This window comes from Xenopus laevis, chromosome 2S, assembly GCF_017654675.1.
Source record: "Xenopus laevis strain J_2021 chromosome 2S, Xenopus_laevis_v10.1, whole genome shotgun sequence".
NCBI classification, from domain to species: Eukaryota; Metazoa; Chordata; class Amphibia; order Anura; family Pipidae; genus Xenopus; species Xenopus laevis.
In genome coordinates, this window is record NC_054374.1 from 48,003,372 (window position 1) to 48,017,429 (window position 14,058).

Genomic DNA, 14,058 nt, shown 5'->3' on the forward strand with positions numbered 1-14,058 from the left:
TCAAGTGTGTTAGTGAAAAAAGAACAACATTCAAAGTATTCAATACATCAATCACTGATTAATTGAACAACCATGTTTTGGCCCTAAAACCATGAATCTTTCTTAACTTTCACCTAGACAAAGATCCAGTTTGTTCTTGCTGTGAAGGTTGCTGCTGGGTCACTAAATCACTGGTTTTTGCAGTAAATCCCTGGAGTGCTTTTCTTAATTCCTATTTGAATATTTACCGTGTGTCTGTGCTGTGTGTCCATGCACATCATAAGTAATATTTATTATGCTTTACTCATATAGAGCGCTCATCCAGGAAAATCAATTGCTCTGACTAGAAATGCAGGGACAAAAAGTGTTAAAAATCGTCACAGAGTCACAAAGACTAACATAAGATTTGTATTTAACCTTTCCCCAGGTGGTAACATCTGTTTTAACAAAAGTTATGTTGCAATGCAACCTCACTACACACAGTCAGTTCATCTCTGTTCTCTGGTCTCATGCAATGCAAATATTGGCATAGAAAGCATTGCAGCCATCTCCCAATATTGTCTAATTACATTATTAATTATTTGCATTCAATTTCATAATTGTACAATTGCATGACCATGAGAATGAACAAATTAGCCAATAAGAGTTTCATGAAACTGATGAATATATGATTATTTGTTTTAATTATTACTAATGTACTGCATTAACCTATTCAGTAGTGCATAATGAATGAAAGGGTCGCACTCTGAAAATCTACAATATAGGTAAATGGCTACATATCAGTGCAAGCAAGGTAAGTTTAAAGATCTGTGCTAAGAGAAATATCCATTTGGAGTGAACAGACACATGGCGATGGGAGGTCACAAGAGTATGCCATTTGTGCTCATTTTCAAATAACTTTTTGCCCCCCTGCCTGCCATGCTCTGTACTGGGCATTGGATGAAAAATCTGGCACTCAGTAAAGAAACATCAGTATTAGGAAGTGCAGCTAGTCCTGTCTTTACAAAGGCAGACTGTAATGATGCACAAGGTACAGGAGGAGGGACACCTACAATCCTCCCCATCCCACCTTACTTGACTCAAGCACTGCCTAACGCAATCAATGCTAAATACAAGATTCATTGCACGGTTTGCTGCTATTTACACAATAACCCACAAGTGGGCAATGTGCAAAAAAAGTGAGGCATTGCCAAGTATTATGGCCTACAAAGAAAAGGTTCACCAGAAAGCACATTCACCTACCCTGAAGCAATAAGCAAAGTGCAATTTCAAGCACAATTGGCATGTTTTCCCCAAAATGCAGTGTTGAGGAGTTGGTTTAAATTAGTTATCGTCTCAGTGGTGTCTGTATATCTAACAGCAATTTCCCTCTCTACCCCGTGTTTTAGAAATCTACTCGTGGACATTTATGAGAAACAACTGACTGAACACGAAATCATGACCACAGGACGATACTATAGTATAAGAGCAAAACCAGAAATTGATCTTGGATTCCTAACGGCTATTGCACAAGAGCAACTCAAGAAAAAGTCATTTGAGAACTTCAGCAAACTCAGTGATGTGTTTGTGTACAATGATAAAGATAGGTAAGTGATATTTATTGTGTGACTTAGCTAGTGTTAAACAGCATTTAATATTATTTTAAAAATCCAGTTACAGCCCATGAACATTTGGCTGACTTCTCACCACATTTAATCTCAAATGTGACCCAAACTCCAACTAACTGGCTCCAGTGATTCTATGTAAAGAATGTATAATAAAGATGAAGCACCTTTATCTTATTGGTCAGTATTTGTAATCTGTAATCCATCATTATAAAGCACGGTGGAATATATTGGCTCTTTATAAAAACATATTGATAATAACACGTGGTTGTTTTATTTGCCTTATGGAAGCTGTAATTTTTTTAAACTGCCACAGAGCTGAGGGTTGGCAATCACTGATACATATTATTATTTTATTTTTTCTTGCAGAAATGGATGGCTTTCCTTGCAGAAAACTATCACAATTTGCAAAGCATTTAGGATTCCTTTAGCAGATGATTTTCTTCGCGTTCTATTGGAAAAGTAAGTGATAGACCTGTCCAGCTGAACCATATCCGAACCTTCATGTAATGTAACCGTAAAGCTCTAAACAACGGATGTGGCAATTTATTTTTTGCACAAATTATTAGATTCTTTTAATCAATCTCAATTTAATTAAAATTTTAATTTGCATTAAATGTTAATGCACATTAGTGCTCAGATTTTGTTTGCAGATCTTTTGTAGTGTATGAGTATTCAATATTTGGCTGAATCCATTATAGACAATACAACATACTCCATATACATTCTCTACAAATAGAGGAAAGGTCATCCTCCAAATCCACTGAATTGTTGGTTCTTGAGCCTTCAGTTTTGTTACACACAATGGGGGAAATTTACATAAGGGCAAATTTTTGCCTCGAAGGCTCCGCCACACTTCACGCAACTTCGTCAGATGTTAATCTGCAGCGCATACAAAATCGTCAAAATTTGCAGTTACGTCTCGACAGACGAACGCTGGCAAAGTTTTGCCACCGAAAATTCAGTGCAAGCATTTCTTCCTAGCGAAATTTGCTTAACACACTTACGTTTAGGTCAATTTAAATAGGGCGGGTACATATAGGTCATATATATGTCTTTATTAGTGATGTTGGTGAAATTGCTTGAAGTGGAGAGAGAGAGAGAGAGAGAGAGAGAGAGAGAGAGAGAGAATTTTGTCTTTTTATATGACTTTTCAGCATACGGAATATGATGTCACTGACATAAGATTGTGGAGAATGTAGCTTCATTTTATCAGTTCACCAGGTATAACCTGGCGAATCAGACTGGTGAAAAGGGTAACGTAGAAGAAAATACGAACTTTGATGAATTTGAGGAGTAACGATCGTTCGTCTGCGCAAAAATTCGCTGGGTGAAAGGGTGCAAAACTTCATTAACACTTTGCTCTTTTGCTAGCGAATTGTCATCTATGGCTTTTAGTAAATTGCTGATGTCTCTTGGGGATTGTCTTTTTGGCGAATTTTCGCAAGCGATGGCCACTACCTCCTTTAGTAAATCTGCCCTACTGAGTTCACTGAAAACTAGAACTAAAAACATTTTTACTTGCTGTTTAACATTGCTGTATGCTGCTAGAATGTTATAATGTGCCAGGGAGAGCTTCAGTTTCTCCATAATAAGGAATTGAATTCTAAACAACTTTCCTTTGTAAGTTATAATTTTCTAGTGGTTTTAAGGTTATATGTGATGGTAACTGCAATTGCTATAAATCATTATTAATGTATCCCGTGCTCTATGCACTTCTGTTTCTGATGTAGCACTTCTTTTAATGAGCTGGCTTCTGCTACATTGCTTCAGTGTCCCAGCCAGCAATAATTAATCATTTAATTAATGTATATTGGAGGGTTGCTTAGAATTACATTTTTTCATTATGCAAAAAACTATTTTTAGGTGAACATCCCCTTTTAAACTAAAATTCATTTCCTTTTTTTTAGGGGGCTATATGATGTTAAAAGTGGAACTGTTTATTGTTTGTGAACAATGTCTGTGTCACACAAGCAAACATCAGCTACAAAAAGACAGGCTGTATACATGCCATATCTGTGTACAGAATTTATCTCAGAAACATACTGTACAAAATAGTGGCACAGAATAGGCTATTTAAATCATCGTCATCATAATAATGCAATGTTTGCAGCAGACTCAAAACCTGTGATCAGATTTCTCCTCACATAAAACTGTTTATTTATAGCGCAAACATTTTGGTTTGTAATATAAAGCTGAAAGTGTCAAGCTATGCCTTATGGTGCTATGATGTTTTATATCTCTACTGGCCTCACACTCACTCATATTCATTTAGGTTTAAATGTATGGCAGCCATTGTCTTACAACAGGTGCTAATACTAACCCTTTATAAAAATAAATGGTTTTCTAGGTGTTTAGATGAACAATTAAATGGAAACTGTGGCTAAACTGCAGTTGTACTGTTCCACAAATAGCCTTTGTTATTTTTTTTTCTTACATTGTTTTTATATATTATAATTTAACATTCTCAATCTAACATTTTTCTGGCTGCAACCTACACACTACTGCTGGGAGTCACCAACAGATTTCACCTGCTCTAATTGTAATACATTACAAGCGGCATTGCTCTGTTGTTGGGGAAATAACACACTATTAAGCCATTTCTACCCAAAACTGAAGTGAACAGTAATAAAAGCTATAAGAATGACTACAGATCGGGTGCATGTTTATATCAATGACAGTTCCCCTTTAACTTTAGTCTTCCAGAAAGCATGATAGACATCCAGTAATTTAGCAAATTACCAGCAGAACAACTGTAACGAAATTATGTAGCAAGCATCAATTGCACAGGTTCCACATATGGTTTTTGTTTGCAATCCTTTTTTTTACGTTTAAGTTTAAAATCAGATAAATGAAATTAGGAAACTGTAGACTTGGTTTAGTTTGATATTCAGTGGTTGGATGTTGGCTCTGAACCGGAGCCTTTTTAGCAAAATATTTAATAATTGCTGAAAACTTTATTAGTTTAGGATCTGCCCTAACTGTTTGTACCATGTATTTGTTTTATAAAGACATACGGAAAATGGTGATCAAGTTAATTACATGAGTTTGGTGGCCGGCCTCAACTGGAGAGAGAATCCAATTCCTGCACATAAGACAACCCCAATTAAGGTAAAACAAACTAATGTTGACGGGATCGCCCAATGTACAGAAGTACTGTATTGTTTGCTAAGAAAGATCATATGGTATTCTGACTTATGTAATTCTCCTAGCAACAAAATCTCAAAACAAATGCCTGATATTTGGTGCTAAACCATGGAGAGAGAATTGTGAGTACGACTCTGTGCCTTTCACAGATCAAGTGATGTCATTCTTTTTAACCGTGCAAAATGTAACCTATGACTCCATATTATTTCCATATCCCTTATGTTTTGCTTTGTATTCAGTTTTCATTTTATTATCATCTTTTAATGAGCCCAGGCAGCTCTGACAGTCTAACTCTTAGTAAGATTTTTGTTTGCACAAAATAATTCTACTTATTTTATTTATTTACTTATTTTTTTCTACTTATTTTCCCTCATATCCCTTATTATATCAAAATTAAAATAGGCCACAGCAGAGGCTCTACTAAATTGTCCCTATGGTTGCTTTCTTTTGTGATGATTGGAAGTCACTAATAAGAGCATGTTTGTTTATGATTATACTGGATGTGTGCTATTATGTACACAATACTATATATATTTCAAATGAAAGTCTGCATACTTGTTGGGATCAGAAAAACATATTGAAGTTTTTAGTTGATCATGTTGCAGCTTTAAAAGCTCTTCTTAAATAAGACCATTCAGAACAAATATATACAAATGGAAAGTGTGGGCATATTTATCAGAGTAAAAATAGAATTAACCAGAGATAACCAAAGTTCGGTAGAGGGGAACTCCCTGGCTCTCTGTTCACTTATATAGCATTTTAACTTGTGGCATGGAAAATTATAGATAAGAAGTTTTCACTTGGTTCATTTTGTTTTTTTGTAGAGTTTACACAATCACACAAGGGATTCTAGGCATCCCTTATTCTTATTATACACAAACTTAATAGCAGCACTCACCTCACTCTGACTCATCTGTGCTCAAAGAATAAGCTTTATGGCAGGAACTGTGGAGAGACTAAGATATGTCCATGAGCACAAAACAGAAACAAGTTCCCTTTATTTGATAGACTCCTTAAGGCTTATGTCAAATCAAGGGTTTTCTCTGTTAGGGATTAACCACAAATACACAAAGGCCCGCTCCCATAGACTCCATTTTAATCAAATAATTTAAACTTTTAAGAACGGCTACCTTATTGGAGGCAAAACAAGCCAAATGGGTTTAATTAATGTTTAAATAATTTTTTTTAAAAAACATAGAGGTTTATTTATCAACCATCATTTTAGTGGTTTTAGAGGTTTTTGAAACCCCAACTAAACTCACATTCTCTATAACCACGAATGTCATGGAACTTATTAAAAGATCCGAACAGAAAAAGTACTAATGAAAAAATGTTGAACAATGAGCTAAAATATAGGAATACCTCTAAAAAAAAGATTTTTAGCAAAAAACCCCCAAAAACACATGCCCCATCCCTTTTATGAGGTCATTAGCTGGTCTATAAATAGAGGGGGAAAGGCAGGTGTGGGTTCGGTGGGTGTGAGTTCACTAATGGATACAGCAGTATTCCTGAAATGAACGAAATTATAATCGTCTAATAAAAAAAATATGAACACACTATTTTTCATTAAAGTGGTAGGCAATACCTCATAAATACCTGGAACACATGGAATAATCAGTAACACTGAGAGTATTTCTTTTTGTAAAGTATTAAACCAAATTCTTAGAAAAAGGATTTAAAATCCGTGTGTTAAGAATACTCTAATCTACGCTATTAACAGTGCTGAAGTCCATTCCCCAAAATCATCATTTTGTGGTGGATTGTACTGTGTCTCCCTTTTGCATTGTGATGTAGGAGCAATGAGGTATTACAGCCTGCCTATCAAAGCCTTGCTCCACCCATTATAGCTTGCTTATCACAATCTTGCCCCTTCCATTACAGTTTGCCTATCACAGTCTTCCTCCACCCATTGCAGCCTGCTTATCACGGTCCTCCTCCACCCATTACAGCCTGCCTATCACAGCCTTGTCCCACCCATTACAGCCTGCCTATCACTGTCTTGCTCCACCCATTACAGCCTGTCTATAATAGTCTTGCCCCACCCACAGTCAGCATTTTGGGAACTGAGACTGTAATCATGCCACCAGGCACAGCAAGGGCAATATAACAAAGAGCAAGACCTGTGCTTGGAGACAGAGGAATTAATCAAAAATAATATCACTATTGGCATCACATTTTGTTAATGTTATTAAGGTATAAATGGGATCAGTTTCACTGTTAAATCTGGGCCCCACAGATGTTTTCAGGGGCCATCTCGGTTATAAGTAATATATTCAAACTATATTCATAACTCTCTTCAGGCCTTTTATACTCTGGGCCCCTAGCAGCATTGTCTGCAATAATACGGCTGCTTTAAGAAACCCTTGTTTACTTTCTCAGCACACAGGGAGGCAAGGGAAATTGCCTAAAATCAAAGGAAGGCACATAAGACTCTTATTATTTCTCTTTGTTCACATGGCCGTTAGGAAAAACTTGACTTTGTTTTGCTAGAACCAGTCAAAATGAATATATTTTGTTATAAGGCGATTACCTGCATATATACATTTTGTTTTCAATTGCTGTTTTCTAATTTTCAGTATGATCCTGACTGGAGTGGGCAAGCTGCAGCCAACACAGTAAACAATGTCAATGTTCTGCTTCTTCTGGACGATTTGTTCGGGGTACAGAAATGATTCAAATTAAACTTGAAAGGCTCATCCTCTGAAAAACATTGGTAATGATTCCCACGCAGCGTGACACCAAACAACTGAAAACAAACATTGCCTGGCACTCAGAATGAAGAATAAATTTCATTAGAAGCAGATTATTTGGTATTTGTCATTTTTTATTACACAAAATGTGCAAAATTAAATTAGTCATACATTTGGCTAGATTTGTGTTATAGATGAATGGTGTTCAATTTGGTTTCATAAGAATTGCCACATTGGTTTCTGAGTTTTCATTATATATTTGTTAGCAATTAAATATTTTTTTTTAAAATTTGGAACAACAGTAGTTTAAATAATGATCTTACTTTTAAATTCTGAATGTATCCCCAGTTTGTATTGTATATTGCTGTAACTGATAGGCCTATTTATTTAGAAAAAAACACAAACTCATCAAGCTTAAATTTCTACTTATTAAAAAACTCAAATCTCAAAAACATTCAACTAAAAATGTGAAATAAAAACTTAAAATGTAGCAAGTTTTCTTATTCTACTCATCATTTTCAAAAAGTTTAGCCACTTTTTAAAAAAAAAAAAATCAATAAGCTTGTATTAATGAAATTGCTTAAATTTTGCCTTGGGCAACTCCCACTGACTTCAACATGGACTTGCATTTTCTAGATGCCAAATTTATAAATGAGAGTCTTTCGCGTTTGCGTAAATCCAGTTTTAGTTATTTAAGCTATTTAAGAATGAAGCCAGTCTAACAAAGTATCATGCACATGCCACTTAATTATGCAAACCATGCTGGCTAAGTGGCAGATGAAATTCAATGTAGATCAATGTGAGGTCATGCACCTGGAATGTACAGTAAAAATATGAAAGTCACTTATACACTTAATGGGACTGCACTAGGCAAATCCATATTGGAGAAGGACCTGGGGGTACTTGTATACAATAAAATTGGCTGTAGTAAGCTAGTCAGAGCAAACAAGGGTGAGATGTATTAAAAAAAAGCATAACTTTGTACAGAGTTCTGGTAAGCCCCCTCTAGAATATGCCATACACTGAAGAAAAGAACTGATTAAGCACATTTGCCTTTTCAGTATCTGTTACAGCTATTAAAGGATCCACACTCTCAACCCACATCTTTTTACTATTAATATCCTTAAAAACTTTTTGGGATTAGACTTAGCCTCTGTTGCAATGTGCTCCTCATTTTCTATCTTTGCCTTCCAGATTGTTGTTTTACATTACATTTGATTTATCAAAGGTCGAGGTGAATTTCGAATGAAAAAAATTCAAATTTCAAGCTATTTTTTGTGTATTTCCACTAGGGAATAGTCCAAATTCGATTTGAATTTGAAATAAATTTAAAAATTTGAATATTGAAATTTATCATGTACTGTCTCTTTAAAAATTTGAATTCGACCATTGGCCATCTAACACCTGCTGAATTGCTGTTTTAGCCTATGGGGGACCTCCTATAACCTATTTGGAGTCAATTGGTGGACTTTTTAAGATTGAATACGCCGAATATGGACCTATTCGATCGAAAACTGACTTATTCGACCAAAAAAAAAAACTTAGACTTAATTTCGGTTGGTCTTTTTGAATTCGAATTTTGAATTTTTTTCAATTCAAAATTTAACCCTTGATAAATATGCCCCTTATTATATTGTTTCTATTCATTAAATGCAGCTTCTGTCCCCAAATACTTGTAGTTTTTAAATGCCTTTCTCTTCTTTCCTATTAACTTCTGTACTTCTATATTAAGCCACATAGGGTGGTTCATGGTGCTTCTACATTTACTTCTTAAGGGAATAAATTGAGAACAGTAATGATTTATTATAATTTTTAAATGACAACCATTTATTTTCTGCATTTTTAGCAGAAAACATAATGCCCCAATCTATGCTCAGAAGGGCAGCCCTTAAGGAGCTAAAATGAGCTTTACTGACATTTTTTGTTGCCCTAGTGTATATTTGTGTCTTGCACCAAACACTTAAAGAGATCACATTTTCCTTACTATTACCCAGGTGTTCAACTACTTGCACATTTGCTATACACTCTGGGTCATTACAGTTGTATAATTCTCTCCCTGAATCAGTTGCACTGACCGATACATTAGATAGCTTCAAGTGAGAAATTACAGGGTTATTAAAGATAGATCTACAGATCAATGAACCACAAGGGGATTGTACTGCCCTTTTACCTAAACAGATCAATGGGCAGGCTAGTGGTTTAGCATAATGGTGAGTGACAGTCAGTATAAAGCTTAGTACTAGATTACCAAAGGGGAGGTGGGCCTATGGGTTCAACAAAAACAGATCTCAATGGCATGGCCAGTAGAGGTTCTACACATGACTTAGCTCAATGACCCTAGTGGATGTAATACTCCAGGAATGGAGACTTGGAGGGCTTAATTTACAATTTTTATTATTAGTGTGTCTATGTTAGAAAAATTAAAAAAGGTGTCGATTATTTAGAAGTTCAATAAAACATTGGCGAAGATGCCCAAGAAATCGTGGGTGCTACACAAGGTTCCACAGATGGTTTGCCAATGTTACCACAGAATTTAGCCCCATAGTTATTAAGCACGCTTAATAATTCTTATATAGGTGGAGTACTAGTATGATTTCCATTCAAATACATTCTGATTTTTGAATGGATATTGCCAACTTTGAGCTTCTTTTTACAAGGTAATGGCGGTGACAACATGCAAGAAAAGGGATAAATATCTAAGAAACTTAGGGGCAAATTCACTAAAGCGAGAAGTGGCTACTAACGCTAGCGCAAATTGCCAGCGTGACGTAATTTTGTTACTTTGCCGATTTACTAACGGGCGCTGGCATAAATTCGCTAGCGAAGTGGACCTACTCTAGCGCTACTTCGCACCCTTACGCCAGACGAAGTTGCGCTATGGCGAAGGGACGTAACTACGCTAATTCACTAACTTGCAGATTTTCATGAACGTTAACTCTTGCGTCAGACTTGCCTTCGCCAACTGAGACCAGGCGAAGTGCAATAGAGTAGATTGGGCTTGCTTCAAAAAAAGTTGAAAAAAAAAACGCTGGCGTCTTTTCCTTTTTTAAGGGTGATAGGCTAAAAAAGATTGTACATTTTTTTGGGGGTACCCTCCTTCCCCCCTAGATTTCCTAACATATGGCACCTAAACTATACAGTGGGCACATGTGTAGGACAAAGTAACAACTCTATTTTATTTTATGAAGGTTTCCCAGGCTTGTGTAGTGTAATGTATTTGCTGCTACATATACAGTACGTCCATTCAACGTTAACTTGCGCCGTATGCAAATTAGGCATCGCTAGTGTAACTTCGCTGTGCTTGACGAATTAACGCTAGCGCAAATTCGCTACCGTTCACCTCCCTGAGCGCAACTTCGGATTTTAGTGAATTAGCGGCACCCTGGCGAAACTTCGTCTGGCAAAGTGCGGCAAAGGCGTCGCTAGCGCATTTTTGCTGCTTAGTGAATTTGCCCCCAAATCTGTGAGAAAAATGTAAAATTTTGTTTGTCTGGAATATGCTAAATTATCACCTTAGCTTTGGATAGATGAATTGTCCCTGGTGTATTGACAAATTATTGTCCTATAATAATAATGATGACAAATTATTAGTTAAAATGACCTGCATCTGTGAAATCAACCTACCCAAGGGGCAGTACTGGCGCAGATTAGAAGAATATCAGACACATACCCAGTGGGAATTCATTCACATTTTTTCATCCTCCTCCTCCCGTTCACTCCTTCTCATTCTCCTTGTTATGTTAACATAGACGGAGGATTTCTCCACCAGCACGACCCAAGGGCCTTACAATATGACTGTAAACTGCATAATAAAGGGCTCAGAAATATGCAGAACAAACCACATTATAAATATTTTCATTATTAGTACATTTACTGAGGGCAGGTTTACAAAATGGTTGCTGAAAATATTGAATTACTCAGTTATGGTATTTTTTTCAATTTTTATTAACATAACCTATTTCACAACTGTTTCTCGAATTTAGTTTTTTACTACAGTAGATTTAAACTTCTCTTTCTTGGAAACATGAGTTAAATACAATGTTATTTCGTGGTGCATTTTGCCTTTATTAAGCTGCATATTTGCACGTGTGAATTTTTGCTATTAATTTTTATGCCATATTATGTAAATGCAGACCCTTTTGTTTGTACAAATTCGTTCATTCACATGGGTCATGCTGTCAATGGAGGATGGTTTTATAGTGTTTCAGAACTTATTGGAATACAAAGTTACAAACAAATATAAAACAAATATAAAATGATCCACACCAGTATATTAAACCAACAGGATTCAGTCACCCACAGCCTTTATTTTTCCACATTTATTGCCAAACCTTCTTCCCCAAAAAATCCTTCCCAGTTCTTGATAGATGTATGTTTATAAATGGGATCCACTGTGTTGATGTGTAAATATATACTGTACTTTCATCTTTATATGTATTAAACATACTTGAGCAAAAACACATGACAAGGGAACTCCTCAATTTGACCCTTCTCCTTGAGCCATCCCATTGAACCCCATTATTATATACCTTAATGAAACACCAGGAGCCAGAAATGGTGTAAAATGGCCACACGATTTATTCACATTTTATCAAATAAATAGGACCTTGCCAACTTCACCCCAAGACAATATTCAAAGTCAATTCCATAAGAGATCGCTACTATGCTCTGCCTTTCCCCAGTGAAGACTTGGCACTATATGTCATTATATCCACCACTGAGTATTAGGCTACCTCTACTTACAGAGAGGGTGGCTCCAAACTCTGATACTAGCAAGAGCTACATCTCCCGCCTTGAGAGAAGTTCAGCAGCCCTGCTGGTGGTCCTGAATCTGCAGTGTCACGATGATAGGAAATCTAAGCAGGTTGTCACCTAGCACAAGCAGTAGTAGCATCTGCATCAATCAACCCACCATGAGAAAACCTATTTTCTACTCTTTTAAACTTACCTGTGCGGTACTCTGGCAAGGCCCTACCACTGCTGTGACAAATAAAACTTAAAATACATTATTATACTGTATATCCATTATTTTGATTCAGAGGAAGGCAAAAAACCCAGCATGAAGCCAGTGCCAACTACCTTCCTGACCCCAGTGTTGATCGGAAACATTCCATGGATCAAGAATTTGACATTCATTTAACATGAATTAATATGATGCTGTCTCTCAAGTTTATACTGTATTATAATACAAAAACAACAATATAACAGTGAATTCAAGAAAACATACACATTCAGTTATTAGGGATGTAGCGAACGTCGGAAAAAAAGTTCGCGAACATATTCGCGAACTTGCGCAAAAACGCGAGCGGTTCGCGAACCCCATAGACTTCAATGGGAAGGCGAACTTTAACATCTAGAAAAGACATTTCTGGCCAGAAAAATGATTTTAAAGTTGTTTAAAGGGTGCAACGACCTGGTCAGTGGCATGCCAGAGGGGGATCAAGGGCAAAAATGTATCTGAAAAATCTGCCTGTGTGTGCTTGGAAGAGATAGTGTAGGGGGAGAGCTGTTAGTGATTTCAGGGACAGATGATAGTAAGTTTGCTGGCTAGTAATCTGCTTGATACTGCTCTGTATTGGAGGGACAGAAGTCTGCAGGGATTTGAGGGACATTTTAGCTTAGGTAGCTTTGCTGGCTAGTAATCTACTGTTCTCTTTAAACAACTGCCATACGTTGACCTTGTAGGCATTGTTTGCCCAGTTTTTTTGGACGCAGCCACTGAAGCACAGTTGCCATAAAAAATATGCCATATAAATGCTGAAAATAGTAATTTTTCGCCATACGTTGACCTTGTAGACATTGTTTGCCCAGTTTTTTTGGTTGCAGCCACTGAAGCACAGTTGCCAGAAAAAATATGCCATATAAATGCTGAAAATAGTCATTTTTTGCCATACGTTGACCTTGTAGGCATTGTTTGCCCAGTTTTTTTGGTCGCAGCCACTGAAGCACAGTTGCCAGAAAAAATATGCCATATAAATGCTGAAAATAGTCATTTTTTGCCATATACGTTGAGTCAACGTATGGCAAAAAATTACTATTTTCAGCATTTATATGGCATATTTTTTCTGGCCTCTGTGCTTCAGTGGCTGCGGCCAAAAAAACTGGGCAAACAATGCCTACAAGGTCAACGTCGTTGACCTTGTAGGCATTGTTTGCCCAGTTTTTTTGGCCGCAGCCACTGAAGCACAGAGGCCAGAAAAAATATGCCATATAAATGCTGAAAATAGTCATTTTTTTGGTCGCAGCCACTGAAGCACAGTTGCCAGAAAAATTATGCCATATAAATGCTGAAAATATAAATTTTTTTTGGTTGCAGCCACTGAAGCACAGAGGCCAGAAAAATTATGCCATATAAATGCTGAAAATATGCATTTTTTTGGTTGCACCACTGAAGCACAGAGGCCAGAAAAATTATGCCATATAAATGCAGAAAATATGCATTTTTTTGGACGCAGCCACTGAAGCACAGTTGCCAGAAAAAATATGCCATATAAATGCTGAAAATAGTCATTTTTTGCCATACGTTGACCTTGTAGACATTGTTTGCCCAGTTTTTTTGGTTGCAGCCACTGAAGCACAGAGGCCAGAAAAAATTAAACCAGTAGGGTTTGCACCCTAGTTTGTAACGGTGGCGGAGG

At 36.6% G+C, this 14,058-nt stretch overlaps 1 protein-coding gene across 1 annotated transcript in view; it reads left to right on the forward strand.

Moving 5' to 3' along the window:
• Positions 1 to 7,533, forward strand: part of efhc2.S (EF-hand domain containing 2 S homeolog) — a 52,658-nt gene extending 45,125 nt beyond the window's left edge. Inside the window, exons 12-15 of the mRNA XM_018249214.2 lie at positions 1,368 to 1,565; positions 1,953 to 2,045; positions 4,595 to 4,694; positions 7,307 to 7,533. Coding sequence (XP_018104703.1) covers positions 1,368 to 1,565; positions 1,953 to 2,045; positions 4,595 to 4,694; positions 7,307 to 7,402 — 487 coding nt within the window. The 3' untranslated portion in view covers positions 7,403 to 7,533. The remainder of the gene's footprint in view (positions 1 to 1,367; positions 1,566 to 1,952; positions 2,046 to 4,594; positions 4,695 to 7,306) is intronic.
• The last annotated feature ends 6,525 nt before the right edge of the window (positions 7,534 to 14,058 follow it).